The sequence below is a fragment of the Ictidomys tridecemlineatus genome, chromosome 5 (genome assembly GCF_052094955.1).
Source record: "Ictidomys tridecemlineatus isolate mIctTri1 chromosome 5, mIctTri1.hap1, whole genome shotgun sequence".
Taxonomy (NCBI): Eukaryota; Metazoa; Chordata; class Mammalia; order Rodentia; family Sciuridae; genus Ictidomys; species Ictidomys tridecemlineatus.
In genome coordinates, this window is record NC_135481.1 from 24,082,822 (window position 1) to 24,109,008 (window position 26,187).

General features: G+C 39.4%; 1 protein-coding gene across 2 annotated transcripts in view; it reads right to left on the bottom strand.

Annotated features, from left to right (window-relative positions):
• Aqp9 (aquaporin 9) overlaps positions 1 to 19,274 on the bottom strand; it is a 41,684-nt gene extending 22,410 nt beyond the window's left edge. The window contains exon 1 of one of the 2 annotated variants that reach the window (XM_078049554.1): positions 18,927 to 19,274. In XM_078049554.1, the coding sequence (XP_077905680.1) occupies positions 18,927 to 19,037 (111 nt within the window). In that variant the 5' untranslated portion in view covers positions 19,038 to 19,274. The remainder of the gene's footprint in view (positions 1 to 18,926) is intronic. The other variant, XM_005316618.5, reaches the window with a different exon arrangement.
• Between the last annotated feature and the right edge of the window lie 6,913 nt (positions 19,275 to 26,187).

Consider the following 26,187-nt stretch of genomic DNA (forward strand, 5'->3'; position numbering starts at 1 on the left):
AAGATAGGTACTGCCTAAAAGTGTCTTCCCTTGCCTGCTTCCTGTATTTCTTTGCTTGTATTCCTGGCACCATGCAAAAAGATCTTGGATATTCTAGTGTATCATGGTCTGATTGTGGGGAAATGGCTGCCCATTCTGTTTGCCTTCTTTTGTGTGTTCAGAGTATTTTTTTCCCCTCCAAAATTGAAAAAAAAATTATCTTGCATGGTATTGCGGATAAAATTTTTCAACATGCTTTTCTGCTCTAACTTTAAGAATTACCACAGCTTTATACTTCATAAGCTTCATATAGAAAGAGACTGTTAGCAGTCTATCCTGTCTCTATTTTTTCAGATTTATCCTTCAGGAAAGCTTATCATCCATTCATATTCTTTTCACCAAATCTGACCTCTCCTTTCTGAAATTCAATTACACTTTTTACTCTATGCAGTCAGTACCTAGTTTTTTTCAAAGTGCCTGATCTGGTTTCCTAGCTAGAAAACAGTAATTAAAGTTTCCTTCCTATATCAACAGTCAATAATATGCTAGTAGTCTCTGTTCATTGGGTCTTGTTTCCCGAATCTATAAAACAACTCCTCCTATCACATAGACCCCAAAGGTCTCTTCTACCTTCCTGACCTGCTTAATCTAGTTGCCTTCTCCAAAAGAGTTTGACGAACCTCAAAACCATGCATAAAATGATGAACATGACCAAGACACAGATCTAGTTTTCACTGTGTCTGCAAAACTCCTCACCCATCTTTTACTCATATTATCCAAATAGATTCATCAAGACTTCTCTTTTCTCATCAACCCAACCTACCTAATTGCCTTTCTGCGAATATAGCCACCTTCTACCTGACTCAGCATCTACTAATGGATTTGAAGATCAATGGTAATTCAAAATATTACATGAATATTGTGTTCCCTTTATCCAGTACTGTATAACTAACAACACCCAAGATTTAGCAGCTTATAATAATCATGTTTATTTCACTTATGAATCTTTAGTTTGGGCAGAATTTGGCATGGCAAACTCTCATCTCTGCTCCATTTGTATTCAAAGGTGCTGGTTCCAAGGTTAGAGAACTGGAATAATTTGGAGGCCTGTGCATTCATGTATCTAGTGGTTGATGTCAGCTGCCAACTGATACCTTGGCTGAGGCATTGGCCCAAACACCTACAAATAGCATCCTCATGTAGCCCAGTTTCTTTACAACATGTGACTGAGTTCCAAAGATGAGTATCATCTAGGTTCCAGAGTCTATACAGGCCCATCCTTAGAACCACAGTCTCTTTCACATTCCAATAAGTGGAAGGAGCAGAGTGTTCTCCCCGAAATCTCTATTCTCCTGAATACCTGTCCTTCATCTCTGATCCCTGGGGTTGATCAGAATTCTAGAGAGTCTCACCTAGATAAGTTCTAGGTTATAGAAATGGACATCCCCTCCCATATGGTGCACTGCGTCATAATGCAGGAATTAACCTTATACCTTTGACTCATGGCTACTGATACAGCTGGTGGGACATTTGGCTACATGATGTAATTTAACTGTTCACATATTTATGACTGGCTTTGCAATTAAAAAAAATACTCCAGATTATATATTAAATTTCTTTGTCTCTACTTAACACTTTCTGATATATTGGAGGTAATTAAATAATAAGATCCCATGCATTTTTACCATGCTTGTTGGTTGCATAAATGAATGTGTTGCTTCTTTGTCTCAGCTTGCTCCTCTTTTAAAGGGGAAAACAGTATCTGCCAGGCTTGCTTCATAGGATTTTTCAAAAGGGTCAAAATGGGTTAACATCAATGAAGGTACTAAATAGCAAAGGGCAATAATAAATGTAGGATAATGCTTTAAATGTAAACTCAAAAAAAGAAAAAGAAAAAGCCTCCAGCAGTTCAGGGTGAATGAATTAAGACAGTTTCACCCATGAACTTAACCGCTAACTCACTTCCTGGCCATACAGACAAGGTAAAAAATACATCTATGACAGACATTAGAAATAGTTGCTGTTTCATTCCTAGTCATGGAATCAGATTTGGAGTAGAGAAGGGAAGTGTGAAGCTGACAAGCCCTTCAAGTTGTTTTGGTATTTGTGATTATTCTCCAAAGATGGGACATTTCATAGTTGGTGGGATTTTAGTGCTCTGGGAGGAAAAGTAACAATAGAAAAATACTTTTATTATCAGGTTCTGTGCAAGGCAGAATTAACAGAAAGAATTTAAGTGGAAAAGCAAGAAAAACATTTGAAAGGCAGGATTGGTGTGTGATTAATTGTTGTGAGGTGCTTTCCACCATTCCTAATCACCAGGACAAACAGTCTAGAATCATCTGGTATTCCTTCCCTTTCCCTCCCTTGAACACCCATAGCCAATGAGTGCCATATCTTGCTGAGCCTTCTTCTGTAGCCTCCAACCAGTGTCCCTACCTCCAACCTTTCACCACACATTGTCCCTGCTAGATGTCACAGCTACAGATATGCTGCAACCTCTCCACCGCTCAGGAAGTACCAACACAATCCTCCAGCTGGTATTAAGGGCACTCCATTGCCTTGTCTCAGGACTCCCAGCATGAATCTTCAGCTCAGCCAGGCCACAGGCCAGACACTCTGAGTTCTTTGAGCTGATGGCTGTCATTCCCACCTCTGCACATGTGCTCACACTGTACCGCACAGAAAGAATGTGCTTTCCCTGCACCTCCCCCACGAGAGACAATCTATTTTTAACTCTGAGCTAAAACCCTACCTCCTTCATGGCACTTTTTCTGACAAATTAAGCCTCAATTGACCTCTTCAATCATAGCCATACATCGTTCCTTCATTATATGCCACCTTGTTTTGTGGTCCCCCACCAAGAGTACAGTGTCCATCAGGATAGCTTATTCTTCTTTATAGTCCATGTTCAAACAATATTTGATGAAAGATAGAAAATATTTAAACATAAGCAGGAGAAAAAAGGTTTTTCTTACTGTCAAGAGAAAGCAGAAAAAGAGGAAAAAGTTAGTTTGAAGGTAAGTTGTGAAAAATGAGAGGTGCAATTTCTAAGAAATACTGTTTGGGAGTGCTGATAAGTTCCCAGTTGAGCCATGACCCCTGTCATGAGCTGTTTACTGGACACAATATGAAACCCAACATGATGAAGTGATTATCATGAACTGAATTGCTGGGGATGGGGAGAGGGAAGAATCAGCCCACAGGTTTTATTGTATTTGACCTTTCTTAAATCTCTTGCATATTTATTACTTCCTTTAAAGTGTAAAACAAGATGTTCCTAGCAGAACACATGGTGTATAACAGACAATAAATATTTGTTTGAAGAGTATGTAAAAACTGAGGCCTTTCAGAAAAGCAATAGTCAATGAATTTTAGGAATTCCTTTGCAAAATGTGTGTGAGTGCACACAACCTGGGGTTAGAGACCACCTAGGAAATTTGTAATTATTGCAAGAAGTCTATGATTCCTTGATGCATGAGACACAGTCCAAAAATGAAAAAAAATAATGTGCCTTTTGTAAATGTTTATATCTTGACTCGTCAGTCTAGGATAGTGTAAGTAAGGGAATACAAATACCAGCTACCATCTATTTGATGCATTCTTTTATGCTAGATTCCATGCTAAGCATACTGTATTGCTCTATCATTACCCCATCATTAACTCACAATCACTCTGAGAGGGAAGTATCACCACCTCCACTTGACAGCTGGGGAAATTGAGGCTGAGAAAGGCCAAGGGACTTGTCTAATTTTGTACCATTGGAAGGGAATAGAACCAACATTTGATCACAGAACTCTTGACCATTACAATGGATGGAATAGGAGGTCATCAGAAACAACATATATTCCCCCAAATTAGTGGAAATATTCAGGGAGGACATAGTTTTCTATAGGATGCAGGAGAGATGCACCAGTTTTTCTATTTGTCTGTTGAAAGCAAAGACTGTCCAGGAAAGCTAAGAACTTGGAGACCCCAGGCAGCAGCCATCTGTTATCAATTTATCCAGTAAAAATGGCTTCACTGTAAACCAGATACATCAGTTTGAGGAGAAAAGAGTGAAGCTGAAGGTCATTTGGGAGCCTAGTTCCTAGTTAAGTGACTTTTCTGGTGACAATAAATGTGATCACCTTGGTTCAGAAAATAGCCAACTCATAAGCTTTTCCACTTAAGCTTCCCAGTGACCTAGAGAGAAAACCCTTTCAGTTCCAATTTCTTCCTTTCTCAGAGATCAACAAGATAATGTTGATGGTTATATCCAGCTTTTTATATTTATGCAAGATCTGTTTTCCTGCTTTTTGTTTGCTTGGTTTATAGCAACTTTCATTAGATGATCAAAGGCTCACTAGTGGAAAACTAGACAGTAGGGCAGAGTTAAACCCCCTTTTCTTTCTTGCACCTCTTCTGAGGCTCATGGTCTTCTACACCTTAAGACTGATCAAACTTGCTAATACTGGAAGAGAGTGGCCTGGGTGGCTTCTGAGATAATGATGGAATGGACCTTTTCCACACTGGTGAACCATATACACCAGCCACACAGATTGCTGTGGCACTGAAGGGACTTATCTAGAATTCATATCTATTTTCAATATGGAGTCAAACAATTTCCCCAACCTTACCTGCCCTTTTAGAAACTTATAACTAAAGAAATAGAGCCAAAGCCTAAGAAGTAACTAAACCAGAGCCAAAGAAGTAAGGTGACCATTATGAAATGCCCAGTACCTCCAGATCTCACTCAGCCAGTATTTATTGATTATTTTTTCCTTTAAAGACTTTTCCTGTAAGTAAATATCCTCCTTTAATCCAATAGTACCAGACGAGGGCATGTTTGCTATGCCACATGTAGGCAGCAGCACAGTAACCCAGTTACATGAATTATGTATCAGGATTTCACCTTTTATGCTACTACAGACCTTCTTGAAAATAGGAAAGGAATATATGTTAAATTAAAAATGGCTTCAAGTAGATAATTTGTCATCACATGATATCAATGTTCATATTCAGAAGTCAGCATTAAAAGAGCATACCTCCAGTGACTCCTATTTTAAATCAACTGATTTGGTCTGCATGTAGAGAGTATGGCGAGATATTTACATATGTCTATATACACATATTTGTATAATTTGGTTCTCATAATAACCCGAGTGGGAGAAAATCTCTCTTGTTTCCATCTAAAGAAACCTTGGGACAAAGAAATTAAGTAATTCAAATGATGACATACAGCTAGTGGAAAGAAATTCTGAACCTAAAGTTAACACATGTGTCTTTTGCTTACACTAAACTACCCTCAACTGCATCTATGCAAAACAAGTAGCATATTCAGATTTGTACTTCAGAGTTTGCCTTTAAAAAATTCAAACTGTAGGAGATTTACTTAATTTACTCAGCTATTCTTTCCTTCCTTCATGTGTATGTGTGTATATGTGTATGTGTGTGTGTGTATGTGTGTGTGTGTGTGTGTGTGTGTGTGTGTGTGTGTGTATCTTCAGAGTGCCAATCATGCAATCATGGTGCCTGGTGGTAGCAGGGATGTAAAAAAAAAAAATCAGACACAGCTCCTCCAGGAGCTTTCAAACCTGTGGGAAAGGAAGATTCACGACTATAGTAAACCAAGAAGTAATGAGAATCACAAGGAAATTATGGCTGAATTGTGGTACTGTTATTAATATTATAAACTTCTTAATGAACGGCTTAAACATTTATGCCCAGAGAAAGTATAAATGGAGAAACAATTTTATAATCTGGCCTTACTAAATAGATCGTGAATATTTTGAGATTTGTTTCCCCAAATTATTGAATTACTTGTTCAATACCTTAAATTATTGAATCACTTCATATAATATTATTAAATCTAAGATTACATTAATATAGGTATATAAGGTGCTATAAGATCAAATTTTCTCTTCTGATACTACCTGAAATAAAAATGATTTATACATTATTGCCTCAGCCAGTTTTGCCAAGTGGTAGGATGGGAGATTATTATGGATGGAAAAAGAGTTTAGTAGGATGGGAAAAGAAAAGGATTGGTCTTGCATATGAGGAAATTCAGTTTCTAATTATAGGCCTCTTGGGTATTAGTCCATTTTCTGTTAGTATACTTTGTATACAAGCAGAGATATGAAAGATTGTGCTCTATATGTGTAATAAGAATTGTAATGCATTTCATTGTCATATATAAAAAAGAAAAAAATACCCTAGGTATGGTACTTTATAAATAAAAGAAGTATATTTAGCTCACAGCATTCGAATTTTGAGGACATGTTTCCATAACTGGCTCAGCTGTGGTGAGTACCTAATGGTGGATGGCATCACAATGATAAAAGCATCTGCAAGAGGGAGAAATCACATAGCAAGACAGGAGGCCAGGCTACCTAACTACCTTTCCTTGCCACCTCTCATATTTCCACACTGAGGACCAAGCCTCCAACACATTGGAGGATCAGTTGGAAGACAAAGCTCTCCAAACCATTGTATCCCATAAAGAGATGATACCAAGCAGAAGACTTCTACTTCCACAGTCTCTCCATTTGCCCTTTTCTGGAGAGACTATTTGTCTTTGTAGAATGTGATTAAGGATATCTTTAGAGCACAGTCACATACTGTCATCCTGTAGTTGAAGGTGGCCTATGAATGAGACAGACCCATTGATGTGCTTTATTTGTCACACACAGTAATTTAAATTTTTTAAAAAATTGTTGCTAATATTCAAAGAAAAAAATCACACATACAGCTCTGGATTTCTGACTACTCTTGAAAAGATGGAGAATCTGGTAGCATTGTCTCTTTTCTGGCCACAGTGGAGAGGGTCTGGGTAGCAGATGTCCCCACTAAGACAGGGCACTTCCTCCCTACCTCCACCAGACCCATTTTACTCTTCTGTGTTACCTGCTTTGTTTCAATAAACTTTTGGGGTATTGATACCTGTCTTAGGTCTGTGAAGAGAAACCCATTCAGCTTTCAGTGCCAGTGAGTTCCTGGTCCCACAAATGCCATGGTGATAACGGACAAAGAATGAGATGCCCCAGAACCTCTCAGTGCCTGGAGGAAGGACCTGTAGCTACTTTCACATGAAGGAATGACTGCAGGCAAAACTTTTATCCACAGCGGTGGTCACAGAGAGACCAAATCCACAATCCTCATCCTTGAGAAGGGAGTCAATGTGGGGACTCCCAGAGGTTTTCCTGCCTCTGTAATCATTTTGTTTTCTGGAATAAATGGTAACCTGTCAGCACGGCATTCTCTGAAAACCCTGTCCTTCTAGCCTATTTCATGGATGCCCTACATGCACACGACTCCACCTGCTTATATCTACCTACCTAGTTATGTGACTATATCCAAACATATAACTGTAATAGTAACAATCACCACAAACACACACCTAGTGTGTCCCGAGTGCTTTTTTTGGTGAAATAAGCGCACTTTCCATACATTAGCCCATCCGTTCTCACAATGACCTTTTGCGTCTGGTAATCTTACTGTCTCCATTTTTCAAATAAGGAGATCCAAGCTTGGACAGGTTAAGACAACTTCTCACATTCACACAAGTAGTAAGTTTTGGGTCCCAACTTGAACTGCACATCATTTTAACTGCTGGATGTGGAAAAGTATATTAAAGCATGTACACATACACACGTTGGCCATGCATGCTCACATATACCACTTCTGTCATAACTCCCACCACTTCACTCCCATTTAAAAACTGAAAGACTGAGTGACTTCAAAAAATGCATATTGCTCCTAAGTGGCAGCAGGCCAATCTGGAGTGAGATTTTCTGACTCCATAACCTGTGCTCCTCCTGTGACAAAACCACTGCCTCTGTGGGTCTGCTTGTTCCCTTTATAAGGACAGAATGCATATTTATGCACAACTTTCCAGACAGTTAGTCTTTCAATTGGAAAATAAAACTTCCTCAGTCATAACAAAAATAGTCACAAAGAACCAAGACTGAAATCTGGAAATTCTGGTTAAAAGTGTTTGGTGGCTTGAGAGAATGTCAAAATGAGATCAGCCACCCCTTGAGAACCAGCTGTACCTACACAATCTGAATATCATCAGATTCTTGACAAAAGTGCCAAGAACATGCGTTGAAGAAAGCAAAGCCTCTTTATCAAATGGTACTGGGGAAACTGGACTTCCATGTGCAAGACTGAAACTAGAATCTATTTATCATCTTGTGAAAAATCAAATCAAATGGATCTTAAATACAAACCCCAAATTCTGAAACTACTAGAGCATAGGAAAATCTTTCAAGATATTGACACAGGCAATAATTTCCTGAATAGGGCTCCAGTTTCTCAGGAAACAAAAACAAGAATTGACAAATGGGAATTTTGCAATCAACAGAGTAAAGAGGCAACTTATGGAATAGGAGAAAATTTTTGTTGGTATTCATTTGACAGAGGATTAATACCCAGAGTATGTAAAGAACTAAAAACAAATCAAATGAATAACAGAAGACCAAGTAATCCAATCAGTAAGTGGGCAAATGATCTAACCAGAGAGTTTTCAAAAGAAGAAGTACGAATGACCAACAAGTATATGAAAGAGATGCTCAATGTTTTTAGCCACCAGGGAAATGCAAATAGAACTTCACTGAGATCCCATCTTACCCTAGTCAGGATGGATATTTAAAAAAAAAAAACAACAAAATAACAAATGCTGGTGAGGTTGTGGAGAAAAAGAAACCCTTAAGTTCATACAACTACTATGAAAAGCAGTATGGAGTTTCCTCAAAAAACTAAAAATTGAACTGCCAAATGATCCAGCTCTCCATTCCCAAGTATATAACTGAAGGAAATGAAGTCAGCATATAGAAGAGACACCTGCTTGTCCAAATTTATTGCAGCACTATTCACACACACACACACACACACAAAAAAAAAATATGTAATCAGCCTAGGTGCCCATCAACAAATGAATGGTTAAAGAAAATATGGCACATATACACAAAGGAGAGTTATTCTGCTATAAAGAAAAACAAAGCATGTCATTTGCAGGGAAATGATGGAACTGCAAGTCATCATAATGTTAAACAAAATTAGCCAGATGCAGAATATTGTATATTTTCTCTCATATGTGGAAACTAAAAAAAAAAAAAAAAGTTGACTTGAAAATAGATAACAGACTATTAGGAAAGGGGAAGGGGGACAGCAATCCAGGTAAGAAAGAGAGAAGGGAGTATAAGAATAGTGGGGGAGGTAGATACATTCAAAGGATGATATACACATATATGGAAATGTCACCATGGAAACCCATTAATTTGTACAATTACTATGATTGAATAATTGTAGTTTTAAAAATATGGAAAAAAAGAGAACCAGCTGTACTTGAAAAGAGATGTTATTAGGGAAGGCTCATAAAAAGATAGGAATCTATGACTTGGGAGTCAGGTGAGTAGGCAAATGGCCAATGTCAGTACTCTCCAAGTAGAAAAGAGTATCAAGAACCAACTCAGGCCTCAGAAATGAGAGACAATTAAACTCCATGATCTCTACTGGGCTGAAAAAACAATCCTTTTCCATTCTGACGCACCTTAGGCATTCACAACCCTCAACTCATTCCAGATGCTGACCTGGAAAGGAACTTGATCACAATCCCAAGGGTCAGAATAAGAAACTAATTATGCATTTATATTATTTATTATCCTCATTTTCATCTTATGGTACTAGTGGTTTTTCAGAACACTTTTGAGCAACTCCTTAAAACACTTGGAAGAGGTGTATTCCACTGGGTAAATTCTTTCATGGGGACCAAAAGGGTAAGGAAAATACACATAAACATGTACAAATTTTCAAATTACAAAACGGTCCACAATAGATATAAGAAATTGGTTTCCACCCCAGATTTAAAATTTTATTCTTCATAGAGAACTAATAACAATACTTTCTGGTATGTTCTGTCAAAAATGTTTTTGAGTGTGTATGTGTGTGTGTGGGTGTGTGTGTGTATGCATTCATGCATCTGTACAAGAAGGAGTATTTTACACATAACTTTTCCTGCCTGCTTTTTCATTTGGTCTTCCCAAATCAGCGTGTAAACATTATCTTTAATGGCCACAGAGGAGTCTTTGGCTTGAATCTAGTCCACTTCTTTAACCAGTCACCTGTTGATAGATCCATGTTTTGGGGGGAGGCTTTCTTATAAGAAAGTCTCGATTTCTAGACCAAGTCTTAGTAGGTAAGCTAGTTCTAGGATGAGAGGAACTGGACCCTCAAGTCCTTATGTTCTCAACTGGCAATGCCAGGTCCATTTCTTAGCATGATTGGACAACCTAACAAAGTCATATTTTTTCTTAAATCTTTTGCTTTGCTTTGTAGTAATCACACCAGACATAAAACTGGGTGCCCATTAGATGTACTGAGTAGGCTTCACTGCTGGACTGCTTCGGCAATCTGAACAGCTCTAAAGGTTGTTATATCGCCTTTATGAGACTTCTCTTCCTCACAGCCTTTTACTTTAAGTTGCATTTTCACAGGGTCAATGAGTAAAGAGGAGCCAACTTCTGCTCTTACTCTTGTGTTCTCCTTTCTTGTCAAGTAATGAGAACGTGATGCACTGAACTTTGTCATTAAAGAAAAACCAATGAAACCCACTTCTGGAAAGTAGAAAAAGAAATAGTTCTCCTTTGAAAGTCAATGAAAGGAGCAGTTTTTCTGGGTTGAAATGAAAACTCAGGGATTAAAAGCAGTATATTCTTGGGCAGAATTGAGGTTGGCTCTTGAGTCTACAGGCCCTAGAACAGTGACCCAGAACAGACTTTTCTCCCTGAGTTCTTTGGAACTGTGAGATTTCCCAGCTAAGTCTGGCCCTTTGTATTCATTGTTGATAAGGGGAAGACCACAGGGAAATTCCCCTCCAGCTGCTGACTCAAGGTCTAAGTACTTAAACAGGACCAGCTTCGGGTGGAGAAAGCATGGGGTCTTTGATTTACTCATGAGGAGAAAGGAAGTAGAGAGCTGTTCTTTTGGGAGATGCTCTTCCACAGGCACCTGCATCCATCAATCTTCTCTTTTCAAGTTTTCCACTTCATAACAATCTTCTCTGGCTGGTCTTATACCAGGGAAACCCAGCAGAAGCATGTGAATTTCTGATCCAGAAGAATGACTATACAACTTTGGACCACATGGAATTCCCAAAGAGAAACAAAAACCTCCCTGAAGAATTTACAAGGCAAGTTTACAAAAGACTGAGGAAGAGATACTTCACAAATTACAGCAGACAATAAACAGAATGATTAGCTCCCCCAAAACTGGATATGAATGAAGTTTCCTAAAATGACATAAATATATTAGATTTGGTAAGTTAAAGAGATGAAAGAACTAAGTATGTGAGAAAAGAAATTAAGAAAAAAAAAACCCAAGAACTTACAGAAATAAAATATTTTACCAGAAATAAAGACTCAATGAAGATGTTAAACAGAAGGAAATTGGTAAATTGGAAGATGTATTTCAGACAATAACTACACAAAATGCAGCATAGATTAAGAGAATAAGAGAGAAATATAAAGTAATAATTAAGAGACATAAAGAAAAAGAGTGAGAGGGTCAAGCACGTATAAAAATGTAATAGGAACTCCAAAAAGAGAAAATAGACTACAGGAAAGGCAAGGTGAAGATGAGAATTTTCCAGAAGTAGCAAAAACTGAAGATGAACAATGAATCCTGAAGCCCTAGAAAAATTCATCCGTAGTCATATTATAGTAAAAATTCAGAATAAAAAACAAAGAGAAACTTTCATTAGTGGTCAGAGAAATGCTGATTCTTAAGGACTAAAATGAGACCAGAGACAGGTTTTACCTAAAATAACATGTAAATTTCATGAAATTTCAGCCAAATTTTCTACAGTGTCATTAAGGCACTTGATAAATAGATTCTATACTTCTTATGAGGAAATAAAATGTTAAAAATGGCTAAGACAACATTTAAAAAAAAACAAAAATACCAGAAAACAAAAGATATTTACTAAGTGATCATAACAAAAACCAGGTGACACAAGTGCACATTTGTACAAATAGATCCCTGAATAGTCTAGATATAAACACACTCATATGTGAACTGCTATATCATAGCCATGACATCACAATTGGTGGAGAGAGTCCGGCTCATGGTTTCAGAGGCTTCAGTCCACTGTTGCTCTCTTGTCTTTAAGTCTGGGGTGGAATAGTACATCCTGGTAGGGGGCACGTGGAAGAGGAAGCTGCTTATCTCATGGCAGCCAGAGAGCAGAAAGAGCAAGAGAGAAGGGGTTGTGTCCTCACATCCCTTCAAGGGCATACCCCAATGACCCCACTTCTTCCAAGTAGGCCCCACATCTGAAAGGTTCTACCACCTCCCAATAGCATCACAGGCTAGCAACAAAGCCTTGGACTCATGAGACTCTGTGGGGACGTCTGAAATACAAACTATAGCACCATCTGTGGCCAGAGTCAGCCAGAGCACTGCTGACAGCAAAGGCTTCTGACTTACTAGCAGCAGGTGAACTGACAGCTCAAGCTTTGTGTGACCTTCAGTCTTGATCATCTCAAGCTTAGGCTGAGGGAGGGCTTTGCAAAGCAATGTGCTAGAAGAAGCAAGCAAGGAGGAAACAGAAAAGGCAGGTGCTGATGAGCCATAAAGTAAGAGAGAGGCGTGATAGGGTCTCTAGAGGCCAGTTTCGCCATAGGTCCTTTGCTCTAAGAAAAAAAAAATGGTGTCCAGGAGGATCCAGAAAAAGGAAGCACGAGAGGAAAAACAGTGTAATGCATGGTCAGTACATTCATCAAAGCCACGAAGTCATGGTTGACCCACTTCAGAACCCTGTTGTCACAAGAGGTTCAAAATGTGCAGGCAGCAAAGAGATCTGGAAACTCTGAGAGCAAATCTTCTACATAATTTCCCTGTTGTGATCATGTCTGCTCTGTGGAACCATCCTTTGACACCTTTAATACCTATTGTAGGCTATAAAAATTAGTTAAGGGCTGGGGATATAGCTTAGTTGGTAGAGTGCTTGCTTTGCATCACAAGGCCCTGGGTTCAATCCCCAGCACCAAAAAAATAAAAATAAAAATAAAAAATAAAAATCAAGTACTCCTGGGCTTTCCTGTGAAAGGAGTTAATTTAATTCTCATTAAATGATGATACTTTAGGAATGTCTGGAGTCAGGATATCAAGTCCAACCCTTGCATTCAAGGGCTGGGTGATCTTGGGTTAGTCTCTTAATTACATTACACCTGTAACATCTGGGAAAATAGAATTGGTCATTTAAATGAAAATAGGACCTAGATGAGCACATTATCCTCCCTTGAGGAAAACCACAAAGGAGACCCAAGAACCTAAGGCCGGGCAGCTATTCTGGGCTGATTCATAGGGTACATGATCACATCAACCTGGGCCTCAGCTCTGCCATCAACAAAAATGGTCAAGGCTGTCTGCTCACCCCTACCTCAGGGCTATCCTACTAGTACCTGGGGATCATAAATAGTGTAGTAAACCAAAGCTGCCCTGAATTATTCCCTGCAAAGTTCGTGTCTCCTTTTATCTGACTTATTTTTAAAAATTTCCTATTCATTTCTGAATGCTGGTCGTATATTCTTTTGTTTCAAAAGCTCCTTAATAAGGAAGACCTAGTCCAAGATCAGAACACACTTTGGAATAATAATTTAAAGTCCTACAGCTTCCACAGCTAGCATATCTGACTGAGAGTCCTCCCAGAATGGAACTCTGAACTCTGAACTTTGTGACCCCAGCAAGGAGGAACCTTGGTCACGAAGTCACAGAGGAGGACAGAAGCAGGAAGTAGGAAACACTTGTGGTGTCTGAAGTTTCTTAAGCACCACTGGCCGTCTGCTTCCTCCCTCCCTCCCTCTGCGCTGCCCACTCCTCTCCCCGCTCCATATTCCGTGTTCCAGGTTGGCTCCTTTCTACTTTCCTCCATGGCACAGCAGATCAAGGTTACTATTTTTAACAGAACTAGTTGCTTTTTTTTTTTTTTAACTCTTAAAGATGCCAAAAGTTATATCTCTAATGTGGAAGCTTGACAGGGTGACCACTTCATGAGGAGATGTCACCTACTCATAACTCTAGCCCTGGAAGTATACCATCCCACTTCAGGAGGAAATATAGAAGCTTGCAGGTTATTTGCCTCAGCATTTCAATAAGGTGAGCTTTGCATCAAAGAATACTGGAAAGTTTGAAGAGAGGAGGGCATATAGAATAATGAGGAGCAGACAAAGCCCCTGTGAGAAATGACTCTAAATGACTAGAGAGTCTAAGAAGTTCAGTCCACCAAAGAGATTTTTAGGAGGCAGGAGGATCACAGGTTCAAAGCAAGTTTCTAAGCCACTTAGTGAGACCCTGTCTCAAAATAAAAATTAAAAAGGGTCTGGGGATGTGGCTCAATGGTTAAGCACCCCTCAGATCATTCCCTAGCACCAAAATGAGCAGATTTTAATGTATGCACATGTATGGGGTCTCCTTTGTTTAGGGGCGCAACTCCACCACAGAAGCTGGGAACAGGTACCTTAAGATGCACAAGAGAAGACGCAATGGCTGTTTCCAAACACAAGAAGTCCTCTCAAGTAGATGAGGGAAAGGCAGTAGGAAGGGGAAAGAGAGCCGGCCTCTGACAAGCATTTCCTCTGTTGGGAAATTTACATGTCATGTGTATCCAGTGTTCACAAAAACATTAGGAAGTATTAGCTCCTTTTGAAGTGACTAAGACTCAAAGAAATTGAATCCATTGCTCAAGATCATAATGCAGTCAAGTAACAGAGCAGGAGCAGGCAGACAACGTGAGTTCCCATGGGGGTCTCAGTGCTCATGCAGGGTCTGCTACTGGATGTCCCTAGGCCACAAGCAATGGTGCAGAGGCCTTGAGGGTCTCCTGCTCTGTCTTTACCTCACATCTGTCTATTCACTGTGAAGACACTGGCCCTGGGGTACAATGACTGATCTCACCAGCAACCCCATCAATTCAACTCCTCTGCTCACAAGCAAATAACAGCTACCACATGGCCCCCATCCACCTCAGAGGGAGTACAATTTATCAGGGATGTTCCCCAAGGGATTCCAGAAATGGGAAGTGGCTCAGAAAGTATAGGCTCTAGAATTAAAAAGAAATCAAGTTTGACGTTTTTCTGATTTGGAGCAGTTACTTTCTCTCCTTCAGCCCTCCTTTTTTTCTGTTTATGGGGTGATAATAAAGCCGCTAACTGTTCATTGTTATTATTATTAATATAAAATTATTATAATTGAGTTCATTATAACTGAGACTCAATGCTTCTAAAATTTTTCTCTGTAGTAAAGAAGATGTATTGTAAACCTTTCCCTAACAATAGTAGAGATGAAAGGCCTATCTATCTGAATGTCTACAAGGCCAAATTAGAGCTAATTCTTTGTCTTATAACTGCACAGTTTTAGTTGTAATTTACAAAGATTTTTTCATGGACTTTCTCCTCTCTTAATGCTACCACTAGGTCCTTATGTGTGTCATTTATACCATAGTGTGAATGAGTTTGAGATGATTCCCCTAGGAGCAGATTTTGAGAAGGGGGAGAAAAATGACATCAGAATCCTAGGGTCTGGGAGAAAAACTATTCTATCAAATTTGAAGAACCAATAAATCTTGCATATCCTCTGCCACCTTTTTAATGTTTCCTTCCCCCTGCTTTGTCAACACGCAATTATTTTCACTAGAAAAACAAGGCAAAATACACATTTTCTAAAAAATCAAAAACAATCTGGCCAGGTGCAGTGGTGCACGCTTATAATCCTAGTGGCTCGGGAGGCTGAGGCAGGAGGATCACAAGTTCAAAGCCAGTCTCAGCAAAAGTGAGGTGCTAAGCAACTCTGTGAGATTCTGTCTCTAAATAAAATACAAAATAGGGCTGGGGATGTGACTAAGTGGTTGAGTGCCCCTGAGTTCAATCTCCTGTAGTCCTCCTCCAAAAAAAATCAGAATACTCTGTGATCAAAACTATGTAAACCCATTGGCTAAAAAAGTACTGAGATTATGCAGAAACTTGTTTACACATCTCCAGAGATCTCAACAAAATTGAAGATTATGATTACAATTATAATCTATATCAGGGCTCACTTTAGGAAATAAGTATAACATAGAAATTAATCCTTTCACAAAATGAGTGACTTTAGCCAAAAGATACGAGTGTAATTTTTCAACATACATTAAGATACAATTTCTTTAGCCCCCACCTTGAGTTCTGGGTATAGAAAAGATAGACTGTTTTTTTTTTCTCTGCTCTCATACCACAACAATCCACACCCAACAATTTGTGACCCTCAAAGGTGTACAGACTTCTTCCTACCAGCAAGCAAGTAATTAGATCTGTGGACACTGGCCTCCAATTTGATTCTGACCCAGTCTACCTGGAGCTAGTATCAGATCTTGCAGGATGAGGGCTCAGTCCCCAATAGTCTTCCAGGACACACTCCCTCCCCCCAGTAGGTGGCATTCATAAGCCACAGGTTGTCTTATCTGTGCTTCTGACATACCAGCCATATTTTGGGGTTCCCATGACCCCTCCTTGGGTTCAGTTAGTTGGCTTGTGCAGCTCATAGAAGTCAGAGAAATATTTACTTAGGTTTACAGGTTTGTTACAAAGATGAAGATAGAGATGAAGAGATGCATTAGACATGTAGAGGTGGGGCTGAGCTTCCATGCCCTCTGCAGATGCACCCCCTCCAGGAACCTCATGTGTTTAGCTCTCCTTATAAATTTTTATGGAGAGGAGACTTGATTGCAGAGATGTGATTAAAGTCTGGATCACCTTGTGAAAACATGATTGGACAAAGAGTATGATGTAATGCTATAAGACTGGTGGGGGGGGGAAGGAGGATAGTCATGGATAGAGTGTGTGCTTGGCATGCTCAAGGCCTTGGTTTTGATTCCTAGCATTAAAAACAAACAAAAACACTAGATGGGGAAACACAGCCCAGCCTTGTCTGTTCAGACTCTTCTCAGCCCCTCTAAGTAGCATTCCTTCCTCAAGGGTCTGGGCAGGACCCCTTCTGAAATGGGGGTCTTATAACCTACTATCAGACAAGGTAAGTTAAAAAATCTCTTTATGTCTGGCTTGAAGATAGAAAGGCAGGGATGATTAAGGTTTCTATGAACAACCTTGGGGAGGGAGTTATGAGACAGGAAGCCTGAAAATAAAAAAAAATATATTATCATAATCTCACACTGAAAAGACATGCTTCGTGAGCAGAGCAGAGAATGGTTCAAAGCAACTTTCACCTTCTCTGCGTCAAAATATTGGAATTAGTGGGCTGGGGCTCAGTGGCAGAGCGTTTGTCTAGCATGTATGAGCCACTGGGTTTAATTCTCAGCTCCACATATAAATAAGTAAAAAAAAAATAAAGGGTCTTAAAATCTAAAAAGTATTTATAAAAAAAAAAAGACTGGAATCATAAAACAATTGTGTGTGTGTGTGTGTGTGTGTGTGTGTGTGTGTGTAGAAATAGGAGACTTAATTTTTCGTTTGCAGAAAAAAAATGTTTAGTTCATTTCCTCCTTTTCACTTTCTTCAGAGGACTGAGCATGGTAACTGAATTTGCTTCATTTTTCAGAACCACAAGTCACCGTAGGGCTGAAATCAGTCTGTGGTGACAACTGCTCTTTTCTTTGGGGCCCAATTGTCAAGAATTATGACACAAGAATCCCTGTCTTGCCTAGAGTGATTTTCCAATAAACAGTGACTAGAATGGAAAGAATCATTGGCTTTTATTTTCTCCCCTTTCCTTCTAACTCCCCTTACCTAAATCCTGAGAATGAATATGGTCAGAGCAACCAGGGCTTCCTGCCAGGGGAAGGTGAGGAGTGTAAGAAATTGTCTCCAACTCCCCTCAAATCCTTGTGTGAATGGAGTAGAAAGTCTCACAGGGATCAGAAAATGTCCGATTCTCTCTTAATGTTACCCTAGTTCAAATTTCTGAGTTCATGTCCTTTCTCAATTTTGGCTTGCCTGACATATGCAAGTTTATTTTCTAAATTATTATGTATTTTCTCCAAGCAAAGAACTTTCAATGTGCAAATTTTATAAGCAATTTTCTACAACCTTACGAAAAGCATAACATATAGAGAAATCTTTGAGTGCTTTTTTTTTTTAACAAGTTGAAGTCAGTAGTAGCCAAATGCCAAGTGACAATAATTTCTACTCACAAATGATCTGACTCCAGCTGAAAATTCAGGTTCCAGAGAATGTTAGAACATTCAGAGAACGAAAGCCTAGACTCTGTGACACTGAAGCACACGGTACAGTTCTTGTTAGTAGCTGAGCAAATCTCTCTGGACAAATCCTTAAAGTTTCTTAAAATCAGCCTCTAATTTATATCTAGAAGATTCTGGTAACTGTCCTTTTAAGAATCTTTATAGAGATTTGTTTGAGTTAGAGGGGGAAATGATACAGAACCAAAGCTGCACTACAGCATATACCCTGTTCCAACCTGGTGCAGATTCTAATTTATTAAAAGTCAAAGGATCTGACAACATACCCTTGCCAAGCACCTCTTCTGGTAAGCTGCTTCTTGCTACCCATACATATTGACTGACGACACTATTCCAGGTGACCAAGTCACTTCAATGCTCTTAGGAAGCAAGCTGGATACAAATCAATTATTTAATGGGAAAAAAAAAAACTTGTAGCAACTGACTTTTCAATCACAGGGCCATTTTAGATTCTGTGTAAGAAAAAAATCCCTGAAATGAAAACACTCCACTTCCCTTCCTCTGACCCATCAACTGCTATGAAGAATGTCATGAGTAAATGAAAACTTAAAATTACAGCCACTAGATAGCCTAACAGCCTGGAGGTAACTCGCTGCTTCTTGGAAGAGATGAATCTGATAATTTTTTAAAGAAAACCAAACAAAGCAAAACTCTGTGCCAGTTGCATGGCAGCCAGGGAAACATTATGGGGTCAGAACTTAGGAAATCAGGAAATACTCACAATCATTATAAATGTGCCCAGGAACTCGGAAATCGTTTCCTTGGCTAAGCTGCTCTTCAAAGCCAGCCTCTGCTTGAAGCTCTTCCTCGTCTCTTCCTTCTCAGTCTGCATCTTGGGGCTTCTCTAAGGACCACTTTCCACCAGTACCTGCTTGTTCTGGTCCTCACCTTCACCAGCACATGAAAATGGAGACTTAAGAGTACTCTTGGCAGATCTCTGGAGGTTACCGGTGAGATTCGCTGGCTGTCCAAATACTGTCGTAGTTAGAAGTATGACTTAATCTTCTTCTGGTGAAATGGTCATTCCCTATTGGCTGCTGATGCGTTTGAATTGGTGAGTTAGAACCTGAAATCCTCAGAAGGTTCCTTTTTTTGTGCCTGGTAGATTAATGATTACCTTTATTCTCCAGGTATTTTTTTTTCTTTGTTGGTTCTTTTTTTTTCTCCCCCCCCCCCAGCAGATGAGAAAAGAGATGTTGCACTGGTTGTGTTGCCAAACCACAGCAATGGGCCCTGGTCCAGAAGAGATTTACATGTTACACAATTGCTTCTGATTTTTTTTCCCCCCTCCTATTCAGAAGTGGGTGGTTGGGGTGTAATTTGGTATTGTCAATGTCAAATCAGGTAGAGATAAAACCAGTATAAACATTATTTACTAAAGGAGGTTTTTCATCCAAACTATGGAATCTAAACAAATACAAGTTCATCATCCTACAAGATTAATCCTTCTCATTTTCTTCCAGGATTGTTTCAGTGATTTTGGCAAGAACTGCCATGACCATTCTAGAGATGCAAAAATTAACATACAGAAAGACTCTTGCAAGCTTCACACTGGGAGTCTGTGGGACCCAATGGGGACACCTCCTCCAGACTGAGTCTCAACCCCATCTGTGGAGGCTATTTGGGATCCATGAATGAGAAAGATCCAGAAGGCAACTTCTTGAGTTTCTTCTGGAGAAGCACTTCAGTTTGAAAACCAAGTTACTCCTTTTTATTGACCATGAGAGATTTAGACAAAATACATAGAAAATAAACAACAGTCGCTTGAGATTCTGTACTGCATGGAGATCTCCGAGCTGAAGAGAGATCAATCTGCATGTATCTCATCCCAATTAAACACGAAAGGGGGTAAATGCCCCCAAACCAAGTCTTCTGGTTATTTAAATTTGATGAATTAACATCCTTGAAGGCAAAAAAAAAAAAAAGCTGTGCTTGGGACTGGGCTTCTTGTCTTGCCAATTATTCAAGCCTTGTTTTTCAAAGCTGGTTTGTCTGATGAAATAGAACCGGCAATAGTTCTTGAATACCAAGGCAGTCCACTGAATTAGTACCCACACCATGTGCTTCCTCCCAACTCTCCCACAGAGAAGGCGCTCCCCTACCTTTGCAGGAGGCCCTCAGTCATTTCCAGCTGAGAAGGCAGGCAGCAAGGAGGAAGAAGAGGACCTGGAGAAAAGAGCTGGGCACAGCCCAAGAGCAGGAGACACCTAATCTGTAGGTAAATTGTTAGAATTTAGACCTAAGAAACTTACAACTTTCTGAAGGCCACACCATTACAAAGCCAGGTCAAAACCCAGTGTTTTGGCTGTAACTCCCGGTTCAGTGATCATGGACACCATTGTCTCCAAGTTACCTACGACTATACAGTTCCCAAGTCCCAGTGGATAGACCAGAGAAACAGGACTTTATTACTGTGATTTCAACTAAGAACACACAAGGGTGTTTCTGGTCTCTTCATTCACTCATCTGACAAATATTTATGGCATACTCGTTGTGAGCCAAGCACGGCACTTAGCTAAAGCACACAGGATGCTTGGGCTTCACAGAGCCCAGAGTACAATGTACAAGCACAAGGCAAATAATCACACAGACACACACACACACACAAATGCCCAGTCACAACGTAGAAAATATGCTGTACAGAAAGGGACCATGTTCTTGAGAAAATATAGCAAAGGCATTTCACCTTGTTGGAGAGGTCTCTGGTAGCGTCTCTAAGGAAATCACATCTGAGGCAAGATCAGAAAGAAGTACAGGGGTTAATTACATGAAATGGGGAAGGAAGCCTATGAACAAAGGCTTTGAGGGGTGTGGTGAGGACAGCATGATACCTATTAAAGAAAAAGGAACGCCCACTGTGGCTGGCCCCAGAGAGTGAAGGAGTATGGTGTGCGAAGCAGGCTGGAGCTGTGGGCGGGGTGGGGGGGCAGTCCACAGGAGCCTTATAAATTGTGTTTAAGACTAGAAACACAAGCCATCAGGTAGATTAAGCAGAAATATGACACCATCATCTTTGAGTTTTGAGAAGATCATTCCAGCTGTGAGGTGGAGAGGGAATTGGAGGGAACCTGAAATGGGCATAAGTAGATCCATTCAGAAGGATTTCAGACTAGCAGGACTGGGTGGCAGCTTTGACAGTGGGAAAGTGGAAGGATTCATGAATTCTTTATATCCTAAAGTTGGAAGGATTTGGTGGATTAGATATGGAAGATGAGGAAAAAGCACTCTTCAAGGTTGGCTCCTGGGTTATACTGGCTGGCTAGTGAAGGTGGCACAAAGCCTCAGGAGTGGAAACCCAGGAAAAGGATTAGGATTGCAATAGAGGGTCATCCATTCGGCAAAAGTAAGCCTCAGAAGCTTCTAAGAGATGTCAACTATGAAGTGATATAAGTCCTGATATAGAAGTAGTGGGAATACCTGTGTGCATGAAGAGGTGATAATTGAAGCCAGGAATAAAGATGAGGTTTCCCTAGGGAGAGAGTGAAGAGAACAGAGACTGAGCTTGGCTGCTGATACTCTAAGCTCAGTAGAGAAGGACAAAAATCTACAATTTCTTTTATTCTACTTTCAGGTGTCAGTCATGCTTTCCACCTTCATCACCCTGAACAAGTCATCATCAAACATAACTCACACTCCCCAGCCAGCCGCAAAAAAAAACAATAAAAACATCCAAAAGCATCCTAAGGTAAGCAATAAATAACATTCTACCCTTCCTCCATCTGGAAGGGGGTTTTTGTAGAAGTACCCTCACCCTAACATTCTAACTGGGAGCATGTGGCTGCTTAATTACTTTCACATCCATTTATTCAGAAAAATTCTTCATTTTTGTCATGTGTCAAATAGCATTAAGCATCACGGATTAAAAAATGGATAGATCTGTACTGTTGAAGAGTTCATAGTCAAAGATGTACAAATGAATAACCCATGTAGTAAAATAAAGGAATATGCAAGATTTTTGAATGAAAATTCCAGTTATTGCCCCTCAGCAACAGCAAGGCGCTAAGCAACTCAGTGAGACAGGGTTGGAGATGTTGCTCAGTGGTACCCCCCCACACACACAAATCATAATCATAGGAGGAATATCACATCATATTCACAAATCCAGCTCATAGGGATGGACTATGGAAAGTTTATATACCAAGGATAGGAAACATGGGTATCATCCTAGAATTCTGCCTCCCACATTTATCCTGTCACATTCTGAGAAAAGTACATTTAAATCTTCCAACACGATTATGATTTTGTAAAATTCTTCTTATTTTACTGGAAGGTTTTGCTCTTTACACGTCAATGCTATGTTTCTTGTGGTGAGCTTATAATATGTCAACTTGGCTAAGCTGATGAATTTCCCCTAATTCCCTTTTCTTTATATTTCTGGTTGAAGTGAGCCACAAGAGGAATTCTTGTGCAATATGCAGAGGACAGAACTGAAGCCCTGTCATTTAGTAGCACGTGAAAGTCACTGCTTACCTGCTGGTTCACCTCTTTGGTATGAGGTTGCATCTGGACCTGCAGCTTCTCCACCTTTCCTGGATCCTCCTCCAGCTTCTCTAACTCCTACACAAGGTCTAGGCTCCCGAAGTTGTGTAAAGTCAAATCCTTGAAACAGATTACTTTCTATATACATATGCTCAGATAGATGTGTATGTATGCTATACCTATATATTATCTACACACAGAATATTTATGTGGTTCTACTTCTCTGATTGAACCCCATGTTGTTTTTGGATTAATTTTCATAACTATTACAAATTCCCAAGGTGCTACATCTTTTATTAAACAAATTGTTCTCTTTGAACATTAAAATTTTTGTCTTATATTATATGTGCTACCAATTGTCATCCCTGATTTTGCATTTCTTTGCTGCATCTTTGGCCACTTCTCCATTTTCCATCTGTTTAATAAAACTTAAATCTACATTGTGTTTCAAGTTGACCTTTAGATTAATTTACTATTTATTTTACTAGTACAATGACATTTTACATACAGATACTCTTAGTACATTCCTGACTCTAGGTTACTCTGTCTGAAAAGGGTAGGAGAAGGAAGAGGACTCTATACCGGACTGTAAAGTAATGATCCTTTAGTTATCATAAACTGGGACGTGGGTGTTCATTATACCATAAATTTTCATATTTTACATTTATTTTATTAATAAAGAAAAAAATAAAACATTATCAAACAGATAGGATAAGTTAGCACCTTACCTCTCTTTACTTACTGATTCACCTTGTAGGTTACTTTATTTGAGGGAGAAATCTTTAAAAAACACCTTTTAGCAATATGTCCCCTTTCCTAAACTTCAGTGATTCTCCATTATCTAAATGGTGAATTTCAAACTGCTTACTCTTGATATTTAAGGTCTTCCACTGCTATACTTTGAATACATCCCACAAAAGTCCATGAGTTGGGAACTTGGTCCCCAGCTCAGTAATGGGGAAAGGTGGGATCTTAGTTAGTGATTGTTCTTGAGGACTCTCCCTTCCCTCCCAACCCAATGGATCAGTGAACTCATGGGTTATCATGGGAGTGGCTTTGTTATAAATGTGAGCTCTCTCTGGTACACTTGCTGTGTTTAATCATGTCATGCCTTCTTCTATGTGAAGATGAAGCAAGAAGGCCCTCACCAGAAGCTGAGCAGATGTCAGCACTATGCTTTGGGATTTGAACCACCAGAACTGTGAGCTAAATAAATCTTTCTTTTTTCTTTTTGCATCATCCAGTCTCAGGTATTTTGTTACAGCAATAGAAAATGGACTAATATAGCAACAAATATCACTCCTCCATAGCTGCCCATATACATATTTTGATACTCTCAGCAAGAAATTTTGTTTTATCTGAAAAGACTCATGTCAATTTCACAACTTGCCTCAATAATTTCTTCTCACAAGCCCTTACTTGTGCTATATCCTCTCATCTAGAATGCCCTTCTCTCTCCTCTCTTCCTGTCTGAACCCACTTACCTCACCTTTTGAAGACCAAGCCTACTTTCTAACCTTATCTATGAACTCTACCCTAGTAATTCCATTTAACAACAGAATCTTTCCCAATCAAATGCCTATACCACTCATTATATGAATTGCTCACTTAGCCCTCCTTAATCATATCCAGTTTCTTATCTCTTTGCATGAGTGCACGTGTGTGTGTGTGTGTGTGTGTGTGTGTGCAAGCACAAAACACACATGTGTTTTCTGTCTTCAAATAGATTAAAAATTCTCCAAAGGTAAAAATGACTTTTTTATATTTCTTGGTATAACCTAAATGGCTAAACACAGGAAATATAAACCCTGTACCATATTAATAAGCTTATCATCATTTTTTATCATGGTATAGGATTCTTTGAAAATGTTTTGAACTAAAATCAAACTTGGGGAGCTTTCAAAACAAACCCAGTGTTAATATATTGGAGTGTGTCTAGTTTATAACATCAAATTTTTCAGCATCCACAGCATTTCATAAATAACCTCATCTGTAGGACCTTCTGATGTAGCCATTTCTACCCAGGTGCCTGGTACAGGGGCATTTTATATGATCCAAAATATAAGATTTTAAACAAAATTTGCCAGTAACAGACAATCTATCCTATCCTTCCTCATGTCTTGAGAGCCATACATTCATGACCCTGTGGTCAGAGGTTGAGGGTGAGGTAAGGAATAGTGTATCTGAGAGTTTGATGAGAGATGGATAAGGGTTGGAAAGAATAAGTGCAGAGTCACAGAAAAGTAGTCAGGTCACACATTCTACTTTAGAAACAACTCATTTTAATATATTTTCATAAACTACAGAAACCTATAAATTTATCCTTACCAAACATATAAAACATCTCACAACAAAATTATTATTATAGAAGTATCATTTGATAAATACTGTTGAGAACCAAGTATGGGAAGAATGCTGGACCCTTCAATAAGCTCATGATGAATTAGAGGAAAGAGAACCCTCAATTTACAGTTGAGAAAATGGAAGATCAATAAAGAGCAGTGGCCTGTCCAAACTCACACAGTAGGGAAATGGAAAAATGAGGATTCAGATCTAAAACCTTTGGACTCCTGATCCAGTGTACCTACTATCATTGCTCAAGCACAATGGAAAAACCCACTTTGCCAAAACTGAAAGGAGAGTTTTGCTTATGGATAGATTTTTGTTTGCCTTTGTCAAATTCCATTATGATATGTTATCTGAGGGAATGAATGAATACACTTAAACTGGTAAAATATCCCTTAGGTAGGTCGAATTGCAGCTCACTGAGAGTGAGCCTGAGGCCAAGAACTTGATCCTGAATGTGCCAGTTGGCCTCGTTGGACTCCACAGCCCCAAACATGTGTATCTCCTGATAGCACACAGGTGGCCACACAGACCTGGAGAGATCTAGTGCCAACCCATCTCCAGAGCTGGGCGGGGGTGGGGTGGGGGGAAGCATGTGGCTTGGTGATAATGCATTAACCACAACTTTGTATAAGCAGTTAATATTATAACTGCAGCATTAGTATTTCAGGGACCTAGAATATTCACTAGTTTGGGGGTTGGAGTGAAGAGTCACTGTCCCATGTATTAACAGTAGACTTAAAAGATCCAGGACTTCTATTCCCCTGTAAGTTCATATATTCTCCCACCACCAATGTTGCTCACTAGCAAGGATGCTGAACACAACATCCTGAGAAAGGCACTGAAGTCCCCTCATGCTTATCAGCAATTGGGATAGGGGTCCATTGTTTACTTTTTGAGCTCTGTCAGTGATGATCCCTACATGCCTGCTGGTGGCTGTGTATTAGTCCAGAATGCCCTGCCTTCATTCCTAAGAGCTAAGGAAGTCCTTCTCATTCTAGCAAGCAACTGCCATCACCCTTTCAATCATTCACATTGTCAATCATGTCTACAAAAGTACTGTCCTTTTAGAACCTCCTCTACAAATACTTCGTATTTGTTGCAACATGATGGAGAGAAATTGCATCACTAATCTGCAATCCTTCTTTATCCTCAGG